Source organism: Podarcis muralis, chromosome 1, assembly GCF_964188315.1.
Source record: "Podarcis muralis chromosome 1, rPodMur119.hap1.1, whole genome shotgun sequence".
In the NCBI taxonomy this organism is placed as follows: Eukaryota; Metazoa; Chordata; class Lepidosauria; order Squamata; family Lacertidae; genus Podarcis; species Podarcis muralis.
The window spans coordinates 58,068,702-58,089,993 of record NC_135655.1 but is presented as its reverse complement, the minus strand read 5'-3'; the positions used below and the strand labels follow the sequence as shown (position 1 = coordinate 58,089,993).

The window sequence follows — 21,292 nt, the reverse complement described above, 5'->3', positions numbered from 1 at the left end:
CGGCACAAATTAAAAAGAAAATGCTTTCGCCGCTACAGTATACAGTATGTGGTTATATTACATCGCAGGGTCATTGTGTTTTCTTTCATGCCATAGACTGAAAAAGAAAAACTGACGTGGAAAGATCGTTTTCCAGCATACTTCACAAATTTTGTGAGCATCATTTTCATGGTAAGTATTACCTAGTAAATGTTTACGGTTAAGTGTAATGCAAGATTTTTCAAAGGGTGAGCAAAGCTTCTGTAACATATTGGAGAAGGACCAAGCTTCTTGCTGACTTCTCTCAAGTCGATTTTTTGGGATACACTTTCATTAGTCAGTTTTTTTCTGTTCATATACTGTGATTTTATAGTTGATAGTCATGACTACTTATCATCCCCATTATGAGAACATAAGAAGAGTTCTGCAGGATCACGCCAAAGACCTCTGTGGTCCAACATTCTGTCCTTGCAATGGCCTGCCAAATGCTATCTGAACTCCTGTGTTATTTTTTACAAATAAACATTTGAAGAGGATTGAAACAAATTCCACACACGCACACATAGACCAATACCTCCCCCCCCCCATCTATGAAATTTCAAAGCCTTTCAGCTAATTATTGGTCACGTTCAGTGGAGTTGTATATGCTTGCTGTTCTTTCCATTCCACAGTTTATCATGTAGTGTAACTGTGGACATGCTTCTCAGCCATGATTTAGTTATTTCCTTGGCAGTTCAGAATTCCTCTATAGCTTACATGGCCTTTAGGTTCACTGTTGATTGAATTACACCACCTTATGAGAAAAGTGATACAGTAGCATTCAGAAATGGCTTCGATAATCTCAGTTAGGAGCAGCAATTTTCTTTAAAACCACGGACTGGTTCATACCACCTGCACCACTGACTAGGGTTGCAGCAAGGCAGTGCTTCTATATACGCACACCTGTGTGAGCTGGTTCCTTTACATGAGAGCTGAATGTTGCCACTGCCATTTTTGCAGTGGTGGCAACCTGAAAAAATGCTACTGCATAGACACACAAAGGACAAATATGATGCATGAATTGGGCCCTAGGACAGAACTATTCCTCTAGTAAGTTTCACTGTTAAACATTTCCTTTCAATCCAGATCTGGCCACCCTTTTAACAATTACTGACATCTAGACATTTTTACTGACATCTGCATATTCTTACGACATACTACTTTTGTCTTTCCAGATTGGACTGACATTTGCCATTGTTTTTGGAGTCATAATATACCGAATCTCCACTGCAGCAGCTTTAGCCATCAGCTCCACTCCCGGTGGCCGGTCTAATGTTAGAGTAACTGTCACAGCAACTGCAGTGATTATTAATCTGGTGGTGATAATAATCTTGGATGAAGTATACGGCTGCATAGCCAGGTGGCTGACCCAGATTGGTAGGTATAAATCTTAAAAGTTATTTTGACTTAAAGCTACAGTTTCTTCAAATGGCCTGTCTTAAAAGAGCACAATTATTTCACTTTGGCCACACAGCCAAGAACAAAGCATGTCTAGCCAATGATATATATAAAATAATCACTTGGTATTATTACATGAACTACTTTCAGCAACTAACATTGGTTTGATTATAAAATGGGGAAATGGACTTAGATTAATCAAGAGCCTCTTCACTTGCTATGGAGAACCAAACCATTTTCAGAAGCTGAGTAACGTAATTCATCTTCATTTACAGTCATTGCTTTCTTCATAGGGACAATAAATCAAGACCTGGAAAAATGAGGTGTCCAGTTATTGCTGAGCATGAACTTCTTAGGGTTTCATCAAACACAGAATTTTCCCTGAGTTACATTTCTTGTGATCAGACCAGGCTGATGTTTCCAATGAATGTAGTCCATACCTAGGCAGGACAATGCATGCAGCTCCAGACATGGAGAGGGTTGCTGGAAGCTGGAAATTTTCTAGTTCCACCATCACCATACAGACAGGACCATTGGGATGTACCCTTTCTTTTTTAAAAAACAACAACTAAACAGATCAAGAGTAGTCTTCCAAAATCTTAAATCTTAGCAGGCTCTAAAATTTAGCTATTTGAATGCTTTTTTCAAGCACTCTTACATTAATCTTATTTACACAGAGGTTCCAAAAACAGACAAGAGTTTTGAAGAACGTCTTATCTTCAAGGCCTTCCTTTTGAAATTTGTCAATGCCTACACGCCTATTTTCTATGTGGCTTTCTTCAAGGGCCGGTGAGTTATACAAGCAGTGAATTCAATACCTTTTTCAAGGACCAGTAAGTTGCATAAGGTGAATTAAATGTTTGACTTCAAGTGTTGTAACTACTACTTCAAGCTGACTCTTGAGACCATATACAAGAACCAATGAGTAGCAGGAGAAATCAATTAAATATTTAATAGTTACCTAGGCTGACTCTGAGCATTTGTTGAGATGAAGTCAGGGCCCAGGCATGGGAGTGGAAAGGTTACTGGGGCCCAGAGATCCAGGGGAGCCTGCCAACAGTATGCACAAAAATGCATATATTAGCATAATATGTGTGTAGAATTGCATATAGTACTGAAAATAACAGAAAAATGCATTGTTTTTAAGCAAATTTTACAATCAAACTTCGTTTTGTGGACGGAATCCATTCCAGAGGCCCATCCGCAAGCCGAAAATGACACATGCCAAAGCACCGTGATTTAGTGCTTCTGCGCATGTGCAATTTTGCACTTATGTGCAAGCAGCGAACCCGGAAGTAACCTGTTCCATTACTTCCGGGTTTGCTGCAGACATTCGCCGAAGTGGACACAAGCGGAGGCGCACACAGAACAAGGTTTGACTGTATTTACAAAAATGTGTATATTATCAGAAAATTGCAACAAAATGCTGATTAATTTCCATGACTCTACAAAAAATCACAAATTGATGCAGAAATGTGAAGAACCAAACTCAAGTTTACAAAAATGAAAAATTGAGAGTAACAAAAATTGATAAATTCGCCCATTTATATCAGGATCCCTACTCAATGAGGACTAGGAGCCCATGCCCTGCAGATTATATAACTGGATTCAGCTAATAAGTCCCACTGGTGGAATTCCATTCAAGAATATCTACTTGTGCAATGGTGCTTACCTGCCACACAGACACACTGTCTTCTGCTCCTGCATGCTCCCCACACACCCGAAAGTGGCTCTGGGATGGGGCAAGAGAACCCCTCAGAACAGCACATGGAGGATAGAGATTATTATTACTAAATAACAATCTACAAACAAATGGACAAACAATGCTGAAATTCTTGCCCCAAGAGAACGATTGACATACCATCACACTGAATTCCTCCCAAAGATTCTATCTGGATGTATGGGAGATGTTGTAGGAGGAATGTGACAGCTTGTTCCTCTAAAATAGGCAGAACAAAAGACCAATAATTGTTTCTGAATTTTCCTAGATTCGTTGGACGCCCAGGAGATTATGTCTACATTTTTCATTCTTTTCGCATGGAAGAGGTAACAGCAGTTCATTTTGTGCATGCTTATTTCTGATCGAGAAAAAAAACCATGGTGTGGATACAAATTTAACCATCTGCACACAGAAGGGCAACATCATTCCGCAGAAGGCTTTTGATCCAGCAGAGGGACCCCACTGACACAAGTGGGGAGAAAGCAGTTTTCACTGATTTTACCCCCACCCCCTGCAGCCACTTCTCACACTGTTCCAGAGGGTCCTCCAGCTTTCAGGAACAGAGTTTAAGAGGCAGTAAGAGGCACAAGGAGAATGAACCAAAGTCTTGATATAAGCCTGTGTTACGTTACCTAGATCCCCCTAATCTATGTATCTCTATTTCTCCTTTAGTGTGCTCCTGGTGGTTGCCTAATGGAATTGTGTATACAACTTAGCATTATTATGTTGGGCAAACAGCTGATTCAGAACAATCTTTTCGAAATTGGCATTCCGTAAGTAGCCAAGGACTGAGACCATCTGCTGTAAAATGTTTGCATATCAACTTGAAAACAGAAATGCTATGTTGTTTTTTGGTTTGTCCGAAAGGCAGAAGGCAAGAAGACAGCTATGCTACATACTATAAAATAACATGAATTTGCTTTATTATACAATTTTCTATATTTATTATTTTGCTTTTCAATCGTATGGTTCCTAGAGTGGTATACAACAGAACTTGGACAATAAAAAAGAATTCTGAACCTACAGTGAAAACAAATTAAATTAAATTTGTTTGTTAACAGGTAATAGCAGAAGCTGAAAATAATCCTAAATACTGAAAGAAATGAGGGCTTAGTTCTTACAAAATTGCCTATTAATAATACCAATCTTTGCCACCCTTAGGGACTAGTGTGAGAAAGTGTATTGACCTCATCCCATTTACTTTTTCAGATGCCTTGCAAATATTTAGACTGAATCCAAGGAGTAGCCCTACTTACAGTAAGGCTTCTGAGGCCTACCCTTCCAGTGTGCCTCTCAGACAAGGCATCTCTGAAAGTCAAATAAACTTCAGGAAGAGCCCTTTTTGCAACTGTAGACTGGGAGATGAAGCACAGAAGTCTCAGAAGGCACTCATGGAAAGTCTTGTGCACATCTGAGGGACCCTTTCGTTCCCCTCCACAGTCCCCATATAACTAATTTCATAATCAGCAAATTCACGATTTTTTGTTTGGTTGGTTTTTTTGGTATTTTGCTCTTACAAAACTACTGAGACTTTTCAAAGAGTTGTTTTTAATGTTTCGTCTTAGAAAAATGAAAAAATTCATAAGATACTTGAAATCGAAACGACGGCGTCCTGGAGACCACGAGGAATATTTGAAGAAAAAACAACGCTATGAAGTAGACTATAATCTGGAGCCTTTTGCTGGTCTTACTCCAGAATACATGGAAATGAGTGAGTGAGATTTCAAGTGTTTAAACTAGGGTTTCAGTTTTTTAATAGCTTACACTGCTACCCTATACAAAGAGTAAGTGAGCATAGAATCACATCCTTAATCAGTGATAGATGAGTAATGGTCATGGTCAGTTTTAGTAGGTGAATGTGTTTTTTAAATAAATAGACTCAGTCTCAAGGGCAGTATTGTTTATTTATAAACTATTTTGGATATGATTTGTTAGCATAAGATGGAATATGTAAGAAAAATGTTGGAGAGCCTCTTTCTAAGAGTTGAGCAGTCATTCCTTCTTCTACTTGGAATTGCAAATTCTCACATGTTCTTGATATCTCAAAGTGGCACATTACAGGGTCAGCACCTACCTACATTCATATGCATATGATCTGAGAGTATTGTGGTTTCAGTAGTTAGCACTGGCTGTTTGTGGGGAGCTGTTTCCAAAAATACATTCCATCTAGAACAGCATAATGTGCAAACTACAGTGTGTTTTCTTTTTAATTTTCAGTCATCCAGTTTGGGTTTGTAACCCTGTTTGTTGCATCTTTCCCACTGGCTCCCTTGTTTGCGCTCCTGAACAACATCATTGAAATACGTCTGGATGCAAAGAAGTTTGTTACTGAGCTTAGAAGGCCAGTTGCAGTAAGAGCAAAAGATATAGGTAAGCAGTTCACTAACAGCACAGTAACTAGTTAATATTATTCCTTATTTATGTCACTTTGCCAAATGTGATGGATGAGGCAGGACTCTTATTTTAGTTTTGTGTTTTAAATTTCAATCCTCCTTTATTCTACTAGGGAAATTCAGGTCTGCTAACTGCATAAGGTGATGAGATGATGACACTGGTGGTGAAGATGATACTTTAGTCCAGTGTTTCCCAACCTTGGGCCTCCAGCTGTTTTTGGACTACAACTCCCATCATCCCTAGCTAGCAAGACCAGTGGTCAGGGATGATGGGAATTGTAGTTCAAAAACAGCTGGAGGCCCAAGGTTGGGAAACACTGCAAGTTTTAGTCAACGTTTCAATCCCAGAGCAGGGATCAAATAAATAAAATAATAGAAATATATCTATATGCGGAAAATTATCTATATAAGCACACACGCACAAACACACAAATGGACAAAGTGTAAACAAATGGACAACTCCATCACTAAACTAAATAGCAATAAGAACAACAATTAGGGAATTGAAGCAGGATCTCACATATGGAGCAGAGTGTATGAGACAATACATATGGCAGAAGATAGTATTTAGAGTACTTGTGCCCCAAGCTGTTTAGGCTATGGAGATAAAAAACCAGCACCTTGAACTTGTACAGTGATGTTATTTATAGTTATCCATTCTTATGGGTAGCCATTTTAAAGTCTTTTAACCTTCTGCTTGTCTTTTCCCTCCAGGAATATGGTATAATATCCTCAGAGGTGTAGGAAAACTTGCTGTGATCATAAATGTAAGTAATTATTTGCAAATAGTGATTGATCACGCCGATTCTTAATTTCCTTTCAGTTACTTGGAAATGTTAACATTATAGACATCTAGTGTGGTGTGGAATCTGGAGTAAATCCTCTGTTCAAATTCCCACTCAGCGATTAAGCTTGCTGGGCAGCCATGGGCAAATCACTGTCAAAGTTTTGTTGTGAGTCTAATATCTTGCTCTGATATATTTAATTACCTCGCCCTACCCTATTTCAGCTTTCATGGAACAAAAATAAAGAAACTTTTATTCTCAATTTCACTAGCTTTCTTTTGAAACTCAAATAATATAAGTCACTTTTATAACTTTCGAAACTTTTATTAACAAAGGACTATTTGTCAGTAAAATATGGTAACGATTTTCCTGACACTGCTGTTGTTTAGTCTTCCCACTCAGGCAGATAGTTTTTCATGTGAAGCAAGTTCTATAGAGCAGGTGAGAAGCTGATAGAGAAAGTGTGAGCTGCTCTTTAGCACATGTCAGCCCAATTTTTATACTTCTTGACTGTTGGGTGCTATTTGGAGGCTTCCAAGTCAGTGGAATTTAGAGCACATGTGTCTTCCCTGTTTAATAATAATAATAATAATAATAATAATAATAATAATAATAATAGATCTCATTTTCCTCTCTGAGGACACTTTTCCTGCTTTTTCATAATTCTTATAGCAACCTCTTCAACAATGACAAATGTCATTTTTTTGTTCCTCTGACTCGCCCTACCCTATTTCAGCTTTCAATTTATTGTTCTGCATATTGTCTCATACTCCCCTTTCCCAGGCACAGGGCAGAGTTTCAGTTTCCTTTGCAAAAGACAGTGAGCTCGTCTTGTTGCAGTATTCTATTTGCACTTTTTACATATGTACAGTTGTACATTGCAAATGTGAGTAGGCCTTACAGAAGCATATTAGCAACCACATTGGTAGGCGGTGTGACCCAAAAGACTGCCTGCTCCCTGAGACTGCCTCCCCTCACAAACCTCTTAGACCCTGTACCAAATCTGACAAAACTTCTTTCCATTCCTATCCTACCAGGTGAGTGCAGCTCTCATTCCAGATACCTGAAGCAACCAGTTGCCCAACAGTGACTCTTTTCATCTCATGTCTAACACCTGCTTCTTAAAGGCAATAGCTCAGGGGTCAGCAAACTAAGGGCCGCGGGCCGGATCAGGTATAATTGCCTTCAGGATCTGGCCTGCGGACTGTCCGTGGATCGGCATGAGGATTCTGTTCGTTTGGCCTGCACCAATTTTTTTTCTGCACCATTCCATTTCCCCCCACACACCCTCACACACTGTGGCAGCGCCTCCTCCCTCCCTCCTCCTGGCTTCTCCCCGCCCTGCCTAGAGGAGGAAGGGGGCTGGGCTGAGCTGGCTGAGCACCATTTTAAGCAACCCCTCTCCAGAGCCAGTCCTTTCGCACCGCTCATCTTCCCTCCACCGCTGCCGCCACCCTGGTGCTCCTGTGGGCCAGAGAGCGGAGCAGACAAGCTTGCTCTGCCTACCCATGAGAAGAAGTGGTGGCGGCGGCGGTAGCCCCAGGAAAGGTAAGGGCTGGGGGTGGGGAGGATGACTACTTGCCCCCCCTTGCCTCTTCTTCCAGCTCCCCCCCCCCCCCCGGTGCTGCTTCTCCAGCCCGCCACAAGGTCTGAGGGACAGTGGACCTGCCTGCGGCTAAAAAAATTTGCCGATTCCTGCAATAGCTGTTAAAAGGGGCAGGGGGGAGAGTTGCTGAAAACATAGCTGACCTAGGTTGTATGTTCTGCATTATGTGTCTTCTTTTAAAACATCTCAACAAAACTAGTTACAACCATTAGGCTTTTCATGTTTAGAAAAAGCCATGTGGCCCAGTGGGCCAGTCCGTTTTATCTTGATGCATCTAATAGCCCTGTTAAAATGGATGTTTTTGTGTAATCGTTTATTTATAGAGTTGGTTTGTCTTCAGTTCTTTGCCACGCTTTAAAGGGCATCCCAAGAGTCTTTCGAAGCTCACATCATTCAGCTGGCATTTGTTGTAGTTGGAGTAGAGGAAAACACTGCAATGTAAAATAACTTAAGAGATCACCAAACAATGATTTAATAACATACTAGTGGGATATCTACCAAATAGTTAGGAATATATTTGGGAAGGCAGTCATAAATATGAGCTGAAGCAAAAACAAGTGCCATGCTCAACTTCTATTTCCAGCTGGCTTTGCCCACCCTTTCCTCTCTGGGTGCCTGCTTCCTCTCTTTCTGGTCCTTCAAGGAGTCACGGCCATATTTGCATCTTTATGTGAGGCCCTTACCTCCTTCCCTTTCCCCCTTCAGATGTGGCCCATCCCTGTAGCCATGTGTGTAAGATGCTCATCCAGTGATGGAAAAATATGTGAAACTGTGGAATAGAAATAGGCGAGAAAGTCTCCCTGCTTCTGCCACTCTTGCACTGTCTCCCAGTCGTGCTCAGTCAGAAGCTGTGTCGGTTGATGCTCACCTCTGTGTGTCCACGTTCATTCTTGACTTTTTGCTTCCAAGCTTGTTAAGCACGACATTCTTTGTCCTTTTCCTTAATGTGATATGTGTCAGTTATTAAGCTTCCAAATGGGTCTGAGTGTGGAATCGGTACATTGGATTCGGAAGCCACTGATGGAGAAAGCTAGGAGAAAACAGCAATATTCCCTTACGACAAAAATGGGGAACCTGTGGTCCTCTAGGTGTTGCTTGGCTACAACTCTTATTGTCCCCGTCCATTGGCTATGCTGGCTGTGGCTTTAGTCCTCCAGATGTCCAAGAACATCTGGAGGACCACAAGTTCCCCACTCCTGCTTTATAAGAATCCTTTGGAAAAGGATTATTTGGGCCCCGAGCAAATGACTATATGTTCCCCAAATGCTCCCCACCCCCCGCTCAATTTTCTGGTGGTCCCTCTTGTGCTCACACCAGCAAATCTAATTATGTAAGATTTATTAATATTATAAAGGACCAAAAATGTTGGTACATTTTTTTAACGTTTGAGTCTTCCTGGATGGAATGTTTTCTGGTATTTTTAAACAACTACTGTGTGCCATCCCCTTTATGGTATGGACATTCATTATTGTTTGACAAGATTATAATAAATTTAGGTGCCCTTGATTTGTAGCATCTGCCTAGGCTGACCCAAACTGCTATTACTTTCAGACCACATCAATGCAAAGTGGTTCAAATGGCTCGCTGCACACAACAGCGAAAGCAAGAGGGGATTCTTGAACATACACTCCCCCTAATGCCTTAGCAAATAATAATAATAATAATAATAATAATAATAATAATAATAATAATAATAAGTGGATATAGAACCAGAGAGAGCAGAGCACTGCAAATGTTGCACTTATACTGAAAGCAGAACCATATTGAAATTAGAAAACAATGAAGGACCTGTTTTTTATTGTCCACATGATGTTATGTCCTCAGCCAACCTCAATTGCTCATTCTCAATTTGCTGCAGTTCTAGAGTTCGAATATCAAAACTTCTATGGAGTGAAGAAAATCATTAATCTGCGGATTATGGCCTGAAACCAGCCTGATTTATAGCAATCCATCTGCTCATAAGCCCAACTGGGGGAGGAGACAGTTGAGTTTGGTTATGAAATCAGTCAAGCATTGCCTGAATATTGCGCTCATTGTTTACTCTTATGGCTTAGGCATTTGTGATCTCATTCACATCTGACTTCATTCCACGCCTCGTGTACCTGTATATGTACAGTGAAAGTGGCACCATGCATGGCTTCGTGAACCATACGCTATCCTATTTTAATGTCAGCGATTTTCAAGATGGAACAGCTCCAAATGACGCTATGGAGCTTGGCTACCCAGTCCAAATATGCAGGTACATACTGTTATTTCCTTAAAAGAGATTTTCCCCTGGGATGTTGACCCATTCATGCATCTCAGAAGGACTCATATTTAAGTTTCCATGTATTTAGGTTGTATGTATTTGAACATGGATTTGTGGCTACCACCTTCCATCTGCATACGAATCTTCCTTCCGTGTATATCCACGATCTCGTCTCAGTTGTCATGGTCTGAGCCATACCATTTCCTTTCCTTGGCACCTTTCTCGAAGCTTGAAAACTGTCGACTTCAGAGCTTCTCCAGCTCTCCCCAAAGCTATGGCCCATAAAATTGCCCCTGAGGCCTCGATGTGATCTCATTTCCTCCCATTGCTCTGCCACCCAAGGAAGAATAACAAAGCCGTCTAAAACTAGCCCCCTTCGCTGTGAAGCATTTCTAGTTAGCAGTGTCCACACTATCAACCCCAGCCTGTTAGAGGACACATACCAGAACTAGTCATTATCCACAGGACTCCTCCATTTGTTTAACACCCACCAAACACAGAGGCCTGTGTGAGGACCCGCTTTCCCACAGCCTTTGCATGAAAAGCTATGGCTGCTGCTTACTCCCCTTTGTCTTTATGACTGTTTTATAGCTCAACCTTTCAAATACACAGTACAGCTCAGCTACTCGAGGCTCTACTTACTACTGCAGCATCTAGTCCTGTAATCAAAGAACACCCAGAAAGCTTGTTAGCTTGCATGGTCAATGCTTTAAGACTACTGAACAGGCCCCGTCAACCTCAGAACATAGATCCATAATCCTATTACCATTGGATATGCTTTTGGCCTCTGGTCCAAAGACTGGAATCTGAAGATCTAAACCAGAGACTGTTGTGTCTCGTTAGTTATCCCATTAACATGCATTGTTGAAAATATAATGGTCAACTTCACCTGTGCTACAACAAACTCATGACCACATAAGCTTCGCCCATTCCCTGTGCCAATCTGAACTTCTAAGCCACAGCGCTCCTTTTCATTAGGTCCCAAACCCAAATGTAATCTCCTGCCGTAAGCATCCCACATAATCTCTCCAGGATTACGTGCAAGCCACTCAGGGCTACCAAAGTTGCACCCCTTCCTTCCCTTCACCAAAATATATCATCCACCCCACACACCCTGCTATCTCTGGTGTCACTCATCTCCTAGGACACAGGTGGGGAGCCTATGGTCCTTGAGATGCTGCTGGACTCCCAACATCCCAGACCATTGGCTATGCTAGCTAAGGATGGTGGGAGTTGGAGTCCAGAAAATCTAGAGTGCAAAAATCTGCACTCCTGGGCCTCAAGGCTTCATTGTACCTCCGTGCTCACGACATAGGAGGGCTGAGAACACCTTCCAATATTCTGCACAACTCCCGGTCAATATACTGTATTAAAATTCCTAGGAAGCTTCTCCCTGCCCTCCAATCCAATCATTTTAAAAAGTTGTGTTAACCCTTTTGCCCCACAGCAAATTTTTTCCTGGATAAGATTTCCATTTGGAGCCAGCTCTTCTTGTTTTAAAATGGGAGATGGTTTATTTGTTTTATTACATATTTTGCTTCAGTCCATCCAATGAGGCAGCGCTCTATGCCTTCCCCAACTGGTGGCTGAAGAAGGCAGGAATGGTGTCCAAAAGGGTCTCTGCCTACTTTCCTATTGCAAGTCTCATAGGACTTCAGGTGATAAGGGCTCCATCTCATTTCTTCACCTCCCCGCCAACCTGCATCCTTTCCCCCTACCCTAATTTGCACTTACAGTAGATGGAATACGCAGGGGAGGGGCTAATGGCAAAGTTAGGTCTATTACCAACATGATAACATCACTTAATAGGCATCAGCCTACTTTTAGTTTTAGAAAGAGCTCAAAATTCTCTTTTTGAAGGATCCGATTGTGATTGGTTTTCTCACAAATCAACCCGGACTATTACATAGATAACTGGTGATAATAACATGTATTTTGAGGCTTGCATGGAATAAGCCCTTTCTGTTCAAGAAATGCCTATGCTCACTCTCACACACACATACGTACGCAAAACATACATGCACACACTTTCTCTCAGCATCTCTAAGAAGGCTACAACTGAAATATTAAGCAACACCAACAGGTGGATATGATAAGGGTACAACAAAGCAACAAAACTTTGGCAAAGTTTCATGCTTTTTGCAAGAGCCATACTGTGTATATTCAGTCGAGATCCCCATCTTGAATATACTGACTCTCAGTTCTGCTTTTCAGATACAAAGATTACCGAGATCCTCCGTGGTCTGAAACTAAATATGATATTGCAAAGGATTTCTGGGCTGTGCTAGCAGCAAGACTAGCGTTTGTAATAGTGTTTCAGGTAAAGTATATCCCAAAATTATTTAAGATGGCTCTCTATTAACAGACAGAGCTTGGAAAAAAGAATACTTCATTAATATAATATAACCTAATACACGTATCTTAGACACAAGGGTCTGACGTGCCATTTTCACATCCCAGTTCTAATTAAATACTAACATTTATTAAACCCAAGCATTTAGCACCCACATATCGATAACAATATTATCTGGAGCCATTTTACTCTGGCTCCAGGTCTGGTTTTGTCACCAAAATAGCCTTAGTCATATGTTTATCAGGAGAGAATTGGGGAGAATGAAACCCTGTTAGTACTCCAAGAGTACTCATTGATGCGAGGAGTCACTGTGTAGCTAGATGACATCTGGGGCAGCTTATGCCCAATGTTGACTGTTGTGCCAGCAACAACTGCTCTTGAACCAGGATAGCCTGGTGCCAGTAACCCATGCTCTGGTGACCTGTTTGTACTAGGTCAAGTGCTCCACATGGGACTTCCATTGAAGATGGTAAAGAAGTCTGTGACTGCCAGATTGGGCCATGTGTCACCTGTCCTAGCATTGCCTTGGCTTCTTGTAAAGCCGCCAGTTCCAATGTTGGTAATCACAAAGCCCTTAATAGCTCAGAGTCTTAAGTACGTAAAAGACCACTTCCTCCAATAGCAACCAGACAAGGCCTTAAGATCAATGGTTGAGGCCTTGCTTGTAGTGCCACCAATGGAGATAGATTGGGGGAGGGCGGTAGCCCACAGCATGACCTTGCTCTTTGGTAGCACCCCTACTATCAAATCCCCCCCCCCCCATGAAAGATGATTGTCACATACATTGCCATCATTTTAAAACATTTTTGTTGGCCAGGCATTTTGTACTTGAAGGGGTGGTACATTTAGCATCTAGAATGATGTATTGTTTGAAATGTGCTTTGATAGTTTTGACTTTAGTAGTGTTTGAATTATGTTGTTTTATTTGTGGGTATTGGGTGGCTGCCCTGGGCTCCTTTTGGTGGGATGGGGGAGGACGGGATAAAAATAGAGTAAATAAATAAATTATCTGAACTCTCTATGAGTTGGGGGCCTAAGTATTACCACTTGCCACTAGGAAATTCATTTCTGAGAAAGAAAAGGTACATGTGTTGTAACATACAAAGAGTGTTACATGTGTCTTCTGCTACTGATGTATTAGATCAGGCAGATGTTGGCCATGTGACCAGAGAAGCCAGGGAGGAAAACCGTGTGTGTCCTTAATGTGTCACAAAACAGACTTTTTTACTTTTTCTTAATCTTCATGTATAAAAAGTGACATTTAGAAAAAGAGTGTTGCATGCAGGCAGACCATTGAGTAATTTTATTCATGACAGGCTGGTTTTGTTTGGGAGTGGGCCTTAAATATCTGTGGCCATGTATGCCAGAGAGTTGTAAACTGCACACTAATTTTACATAACTCTGGTTTATAAATAAATAAAAAATATATGTCTAGCATATCAGTCCTAATTGTAGAAGTAATTCCCATTGATTTCAATCAAGGTTGCTTCCAAGCAGGCTTGTTTAGGAACATAATTTAGGACACAATCTACTCAAAGTTAACCAACGTTTATGTTCCACAGACTTCCATGGGGCAAATTTTTGCAAATACTGAGCTCTCCATTGTAATAATTGGGACTTCAAAGTGCTTACTTTTGTCTGCTAACATTGGCTCTGAAATTCTTATTTTTCAGAACTTGGTCATGTTTATGAGTGACTTTGTGGACTGGATTATCCCAGACATTCCCAAGGACATCAGTCAGCAAATTCATAAGGAGAAAGTTCTGATGGTGGAAGTCTTCATGAAAGAAGAACAGGGAAAGCTGCAGCTGCTAGAAAACTGGGGGGGCAAGGAGAAAAGGAAAGGTGAAAACTGTAACAACCATAGCCCCAGATCGTCAATGAGCCATAGAGGGAGTGCGTCTTCCATTCATTCATGCCATGTTGAAGTGTAGAAGAGGAAGTGGTTTTATTCCGGGGCATTCCACTCATAAGCAAGCCATTATTTAAAGGATAGGACTTGATTCTTTAACAGCCTGGTGCATGTTTAAGCATATGCAACCATTTTGCTTATATCTATGTAAGAAATTACGTTCTTACAAAAATGGAGGACCATATTCTGTTTCTGACAAGGATCTTTTGGGGGTTTTATTTGCACAAAAAGCAATGCAGGGATATTTTTTTTTTTACATATATCTATATTTCATGGTTAGCTTATAACTATCACTGTTTTTATATTTTAAGAAAATAGAACAGGTAGGCTATTCTCTTGGGAATTTTACTTTAGCTTATTTATTGAAAAATGGCTGAGGGTTTTGAATAACTAGAGGCTCCCCATTCCTGATAAGCTGTATGGGAGCTTTACAGTTTGCAAAGCAAATAAAGAGCATCCTGTGGAGTTCTTCCTTGCAAGACAGAGGAAGAAAAACTGTGCTTCAATCTGCCGGCCTTTTTGCAAGCAGAAATCCTGTTGTGTTTCCTGGACTCTATGCTGAACATGCAATATTTTCTCTTAAGCAAAAGCAGTGGCAAGAAGATTTTGTTTCTCATCTGGGGCTCACGCCTTGGGTAGAATCCAATTCATCACTTCACTCACGCCAGTGAACAAAATGGTGGGGCCATCAGCCCAGCACTACTGAGAGCAGTTTGTTTGAATATCCTTCGTTCCTTCCGATGTGAAAGATGAAGGATTTGTGAAAAGGGCATTTATGTTTAGTAATCCAGAGTGTCTAAGTGCACATTCCAGAGGGGGTCCAGAGGACAAGAAAGAATATTAGCAACAGCACAATTTCCCCAAGCACTGAGGGGCCTTTTTTCAAAAGTGCCCTGAATTAAAGAGCACACACACAGCTGCTAGCAAATTGCACTGCCCTCCACAAACCTCGGAACCTAGTTGCTGAAGGAATATGTTAAACAAACTTATTCCCCAAGCAATTACGTTCACAGGTCATCCTGCTCAGTGTAGCTGGACATCCCATCTTTGATTACATCTCATACTTCCAGATACCACAGCCCCCTATCATTTCACTGACCAGAGCATCGTAACTCAAAGCATCCTTCAGTTCAGCAGTTATGATGACTCAGCTGCCCAGTTCCCTGACAAAGGTATCCAAATATTGTTCTCTGCCACTTTCCAGCTTCTCTGCTGCTTTCAGTTCTCTCACTCTTATCAAAGGGTTGGAGCATCTTCTCTATGAACATTTGAGGCTTTGTTGTTTTTTCTTTCTTGTTTTTTTACTAAATTGGGATATCTTATACAATTGTGACTGGCACGAGGGGGGAGAGAGAGAGAGATTTCTCCCTCATAATATTCAGGGTCACTCAATGAAATTAACAAGCAGCATGCTCAGAAGAGATATTAAGAAAGTACTCTTTCACACAATTGTTTCTTTGTGTGACAGCTTGCAATTCCTGTCGGCTCCAAAGAGACAGGGGGAGGGAGTGTGGAAGGAGTAGGAATGAATGGCAGAAAGGGAGAATCAGCAAGTGAAATGCTTGAGGAAGAGTGCATAGTGGGCTGAGTTGAGGGAAGAAGAGCCCATCAGAGCATGCGCTGGGCCAAGGGTGTCCCTCTACAAATATAGTATAGATTCTGGTATGGAGTTATTCCTGAGAATCCTTGAGGATTTATTTTTTTAAATCAAGTTTAAGATCAACAGTGCAATCCTATGCATGTTACCTGGGAAGTAAATTTTCCCAGGTAAGTACATGTAGGACTGCAACTTAATATTACCTTTGGCGTTTTGGTGAAGTGGGGATAATAGAACTCAAGTTCTAAGTCGTGTTTTGGACCAGATTATTTCCACCTACAATGCTTCTGTGGATGAAAATAGTCCTTTTAATTTTTCTAGCTTCTAGGACTCTATGTCCACTTTCAACATTCAGAGCAACAACCCCAAATACACTCTTCTCTGATGTTACTATAAAGTTTACATTATGATGATGTTCCACCTATTCTGCCCATTCCAGAATTTCTGATGTGCCTACTATTTATTTTTTTAACATCAGGCTCTCCAGTTCCCTCATCTTGTGTCGGAGGCTTCTAGGCATCAGCATATAAATACTTCCATGTTGCATCTCCTGCCAAATCCCCTTTTTGTGTTCAGTTTTCCCTATGACCCTATTGAGTGCCATGCAGAAAGAAATAAGCCCGGGTTGCCTTTGCAAGTCTACCATGCACAAATTGTTCTGGACACTTCAAAGACGAACAAATCCTTCTACGAACACCTAGCTAGCCCTCGATTGCAATTGTCACTTTACAGTTTGTACTGGGATACGGACAGCCAAGTACAAGATATGCACGCCTCTCATCACATCTGAAGGGCATGTATGTGTAAAATTTAGTGCATGCCTCTTTAAAATAACAGCAACTGGGAGCAGATCACATGGACGTCCTTCAGACTTGATAGTAACGGTTAGCATTTATATGGCACTTTCCAGAGTACAAAAAATCTTCAGGTACATTATGTTGTGGAAAATGTGATGAGTAGCAAGTATACTTTTTGTATGCCATCTGCAAAATGTAAAGGGATTTTTAAAAACAAAAAACCTGTTGCTGATCCCCAACGAGTAACACTTGCTACTTCCTACAGGCTGAGGGCCCAACAGCCTCGTTTGGGTCTTTTTGGCAACCTATCTCCATCTCCTGGGATGGAGAAGGAAAGAAATGGGAGAATCTGTTTAGTGGCTGCTAAGCAACCATCACATACCCTCCCTACAATTTGCAAACCTTTGGCAACAAATGGTGCTGGTGACAGGGTTTGGGCAGCCAAGGCACATGACAACATTCCTTCCAATGTCAGTCTCCAGGGAAAGTAACCCAATAGGAAGATCCGGATAACAAGTCTGAGAGCTAGAACATACCTGCCAGGTCCATCCACTCCACAGTTATATCTAGTATCAGGCCTACTGCTTAGGATACGATTGCTCCAAAAATATGGCATCCTCGATAGATAGCCCCAGTGATGCAGGTGGACACAAAGATGAAAGTAGAATCAAAAGGGCAAGCACCCTGAGCAGACCCCCCCCTCTTAATTTTGCCCCATATACATGAAAAGTCTTTAAATTTATTTATTATGTGTGTTCTTGGCAGGGCACCAGCTCCCTCTTAATCTACACCTTCTACGCATATCTTGAGCAAAACCAACAAAGCAAAATATAGAACGTTTGCTTCATGTTACATACAATATGAAATGTTCAGATAACAGTCTTCCTAGTTATGAACTGCGGTGCATCATATCATATATACCAAAAAAATCCTATGCTGTGTAAGTTGAGGATGAAATTTAGTTTTAATAGAGAACAAAAATCAATTTCATCCACAACTGCCAAAGCCTGGCATTATATTGCAAATTAACTTACTGTATGGTTTGTTGCAAAACCAAATGTCCAAGAGTGTTATATTAAAAGAGCATTGTTGCAGAATTATAGAAAATAAAAGCAAAATCATCACATAGTTTTGTAGTACTTATTAGTTTTTATACAAAGTATGCAGCAAACTCATTCTTAAGTATAATTTGTCCGAAACACTCTTTACGTGGAAGTTAACAAAATGTTGTCCAACATGTTTAAAATGCCAATCTAACCAAAGATTGTTTTTAATAAAGGGCTTGTTTTTGTTTATAATTGCTTCTTATATATTGAATTGCAGGAATGTCACCTTTTTATATCTAAAAAAACTTGCTTAAAAGTCTGTTACCATTGTAGTCAGCCTTGTCTACCTTTATTGATACAGGATTCACAGAAGACAATAGAAATTTTCTCTCACTTTTACCCTGATCCAACAATGGCCTTTGGCAGCGGTAAGAGCTTTTTACAACATGGGAAAGCATCTGTGCATGTTTATTGGCTATGGATCCTGCTGCCAACCTATAGGTATGGGCTTTGATGTAGATATGCAGGGAGGATGCACATGAGATGCAGAGGTGTTACCTGTTCATGGACATTGCATGTATAACGTGAATGCAAGTTGACATTCCCATCTGTCCCTTGAAACTGATGGGAGTGTTTCGCCAGATGCCATTTGGGTGCTACGTTTTCATTGCATATTACTAGTTACCCACAGCATCTGGCATCGAGGTGAAAATGTTATCTATTGGGCTAGAAAGTCTTGTGTGTGATTGCGAGAACTGCTCATTTTAAAATGTAGTTAAGACACAACCTAGACTACACACCCCAGGTTATGCTAGGACTGGCCAGATGCACAGAGTGATATCCATTATTAGCCACATCCAGAGCAGATGCATTGAAATCTGTAGATTTTATTCCATTGGGTCTATCTAGCATTAGATACCATCCCAAATCCAGAGATCCCTACTTACACATAGTAGCATTCCACCAAACCAGTAGCCAGCTCTTTCAGCTTTTAAATGTTCATCATCTACTCCAGGAGTGGGTAACCTTTGGCCCTCCAAACTCCCATCAGCCCCAGCAAGCATGGCCCATGGCCAGGGATACTGAGAATGATAGTTCAGCAAAACCTGGGGGGGGGGGGGAGCAAGGTTTCCCCATTCATGATCTACTGGACAGAGAGGGAATGTCTGAAAATCAGTTCCATCAAACCCCTTCCCAACCAATGGTCAGTATTTTTAGTATGCAAACCGATGCACAAAATATCAGTGATGAGCCAGCCAGGATAGCACATTAAGTGGTTTTTTGGCAAATGCACAATCTTTCCCCCAGGATCAAACGCTTCTGGGGGGTTTTCCAGCAGAAGCTGGATTTGCACAGGTATGATTGGCTAACACCCCTGTGTCGATCATGAAGTCAACTCCAATGATTTCTTGGAGCAATTTTTAGCGCCTTGAAAAGATGTGGCCCTTTATTAGATAAATAATTACGCTGCCAAGCAGAGGCATGAGCAGATAAATATGAATGAAAATGTGTGTGGCGTTAGACCTGGAGGCTGCATGTGTGTTCTTTGAAGAGCAAAATCAAAGCAGCAGAACTCGCCTCGGAGGGGAGCAACCTGTACCTGATTCTGTTTGCAGGTGCATCTGTATGCAACCTTCGAGCTGTTAGCATTGACCACCTGTTCAAAGTTCACACAGGGTGCAGGTGCCAGATGTCCCTTCTGCGTTGATGGGACAATATTCAAAAGAGCAATCTACATGAAGGAGGCTGCAGCCCTTTGCACACTTACATGGGAGCTGGTCACACTGAACTCATGGCATGGACATGATTCCAGAAGCCTAATTGCATGTGCAGGTTATGCTTGTTGGATTGGGATGAATATGAGGGGAACAAGGCAGCAGGAACAGAATGCAGGAGGTGCCAGCCTCTTCTTCTCATGAGCAAAAAATCAATCCCTTTGTGACTTCCATCTTACTGTTTTTCTCTCTAGGTAGCCTACATTCATGTAAAATGTATCCTGAGCTATTAGTTTAACTAGAAACCAGGATGAATGTACACACCCATAGAAAATGTATATTCCATTTCACGCTCTATCAGCTTGTAATTTTATAAGTACTGTAGATGGATTGCCCAGTTTAGAATTATATGCTGAATACAAGCGACGGGAAATAAAGAAATTGTAAAGAGTTATCTTAAAATGTTGTCCTAATACATTCCTGTAAATATTAAGACTATATACTTATAAACATTCATTATTTTGAGATCATTAAATAATAATAAATGCTTTTACTTGTTTTATAGTTCTTTACTATTTTTCAATGGGGTTTGTATATAATATTGTATTACGACCTAGAAAAGTATATAATGCTTCCTTTTTAAAAAAGAAAAGAAAAGTAAATGCATATAAAGCTGCTTTAGTTTTTTGTTGAATATTTCTTTGTATAGTTGATATTCCTTCATTGGCTCCTTCAGGCAAATGCCATTTCACAGTACAGTACTCTATAGCCATCTAACAGGGAAAAACCAAAAACCAAGGGTTGTTGGACTTGTAATGTCAATATAAAGTGACTGTTAAATTTGGGTTGGCTTTGACACTATTGCTATATTCCTCTAAAGTCTGAAATTTTAGGAGATACCGACCACGTAGTGTGATCTTTCTGTTGCTCTCTGAACAAAAGTTGGACCTGTTCAAAAATCTGAAGATTATTCTCTAGCTATGTCCATACCGACATATAATTGATAGAATTCAATCAACTAATGTATCCCACCAATGAAAGCCCTCACAAGGACTTCTGCTTGTGCCACTTGTGCCCCTACAGTTTGCTCTGGGGGGTCAGGAGAACGCCCAGAACCATACATGGAGGGAGAAAAGAGGAATCATTCTGTTTGTCAAGCTGAAATGCTTGCTCTGATGAAATTGTCAACATGGCACAACATTGAATTCTTCCCTTTATTGTGTTTTTCATTTTTGCCCCATGTTGTGGTGGTGCTAAGTTTCTAGAATACATGTGCTTTCTCCTCCCAGAATCACAGACTTACTGCTCCTCCAATAATGCTGAAATTTACCCATGAATCCTGAGGTCTATAGCAACAACCTTCCTTGAAACTGCTGCTCTTCTCATGAGGGCATCACAATCATATATAAAGGATTTTTTTTCTCCTCCAAAACATTGCACAGCTTGATCCCACTGGCAATTGTACAGACCAGTAAAGACTGCTCTTACCACGGAGGCTGAGACTAATTTCTTGTCACTGAGCAAGGGACTGATAAGCACTTAAAGACTTTACAACTCTGAATTTGCAACAGGGGGAATCCTGGAAATTACAGGCTGGTTAGCTTAATGTCTGTCCTGGGAAAACTGGTGGAAAGTATTGTTAAAGATAAAATAACCAAGCTTTTTAGAGGAACCAGCTGAAGCAGAGCCCAGTGTGCGGCAGCT

At 40.9% G+C, this 21,292-nt stretch overlaps 1 protein-coding gene across 10 annotated transcripts in view; it reads left to right on the top strand.

Moving 5' to 3' along the window:
• Positions 1-20,152, top strand: part of ANO1 (anoctamin 1) — a 143,843-nt gene extending 123,691 nt beyond the window's left edge. For all 10 annotated transcript variants that reach the window (XM_077929425.1, XM_077929419.1, XM_077929412.1 and 7 more), the window contains 11 exons: positions 97-171; positions 1,194-1,395; positions 2,094-2,205; positions 3,405-3,462; positions 3,809-3,909; positions 4,702-4,847; positions 5,354-5,506; positions 6,244-6,296; positions 9,975-10,159; positions 12,383-12,488; positions 14,195-20,152. In XM_077929425.1, coding sequence (XP_077785551.1) covers positions 97-171; positions 1,194-1,395; positions 2,094-2,205; positions 3,405-3,462; positions 3,809-3,909; positions 4,702-4,847; positions 5,354-5,506; positions 6,244-6,296; positions 9,975-10,159; positions 12,383-12,488; positions 14,195-14,455 — 1,452 coding nt within the window. In that variant the 3' untranslated portion in view covers positions 14,456-20,152. The remainder of the gene's footprint in view (positions 1-96; positions 172-1,193; positions 1,396-2,093; positions 2,206-3,404; positions 3,463-3,808; positions 3,910-4,701; positions 4,848-5,353; positions 5,507-6,243; positions 6,297-9,974; positions 10,160-12,382; positions 12,489-14,194) is intronic.
• Positions 20,153-21,292: the final 1,140 nt, after the last annotated feature.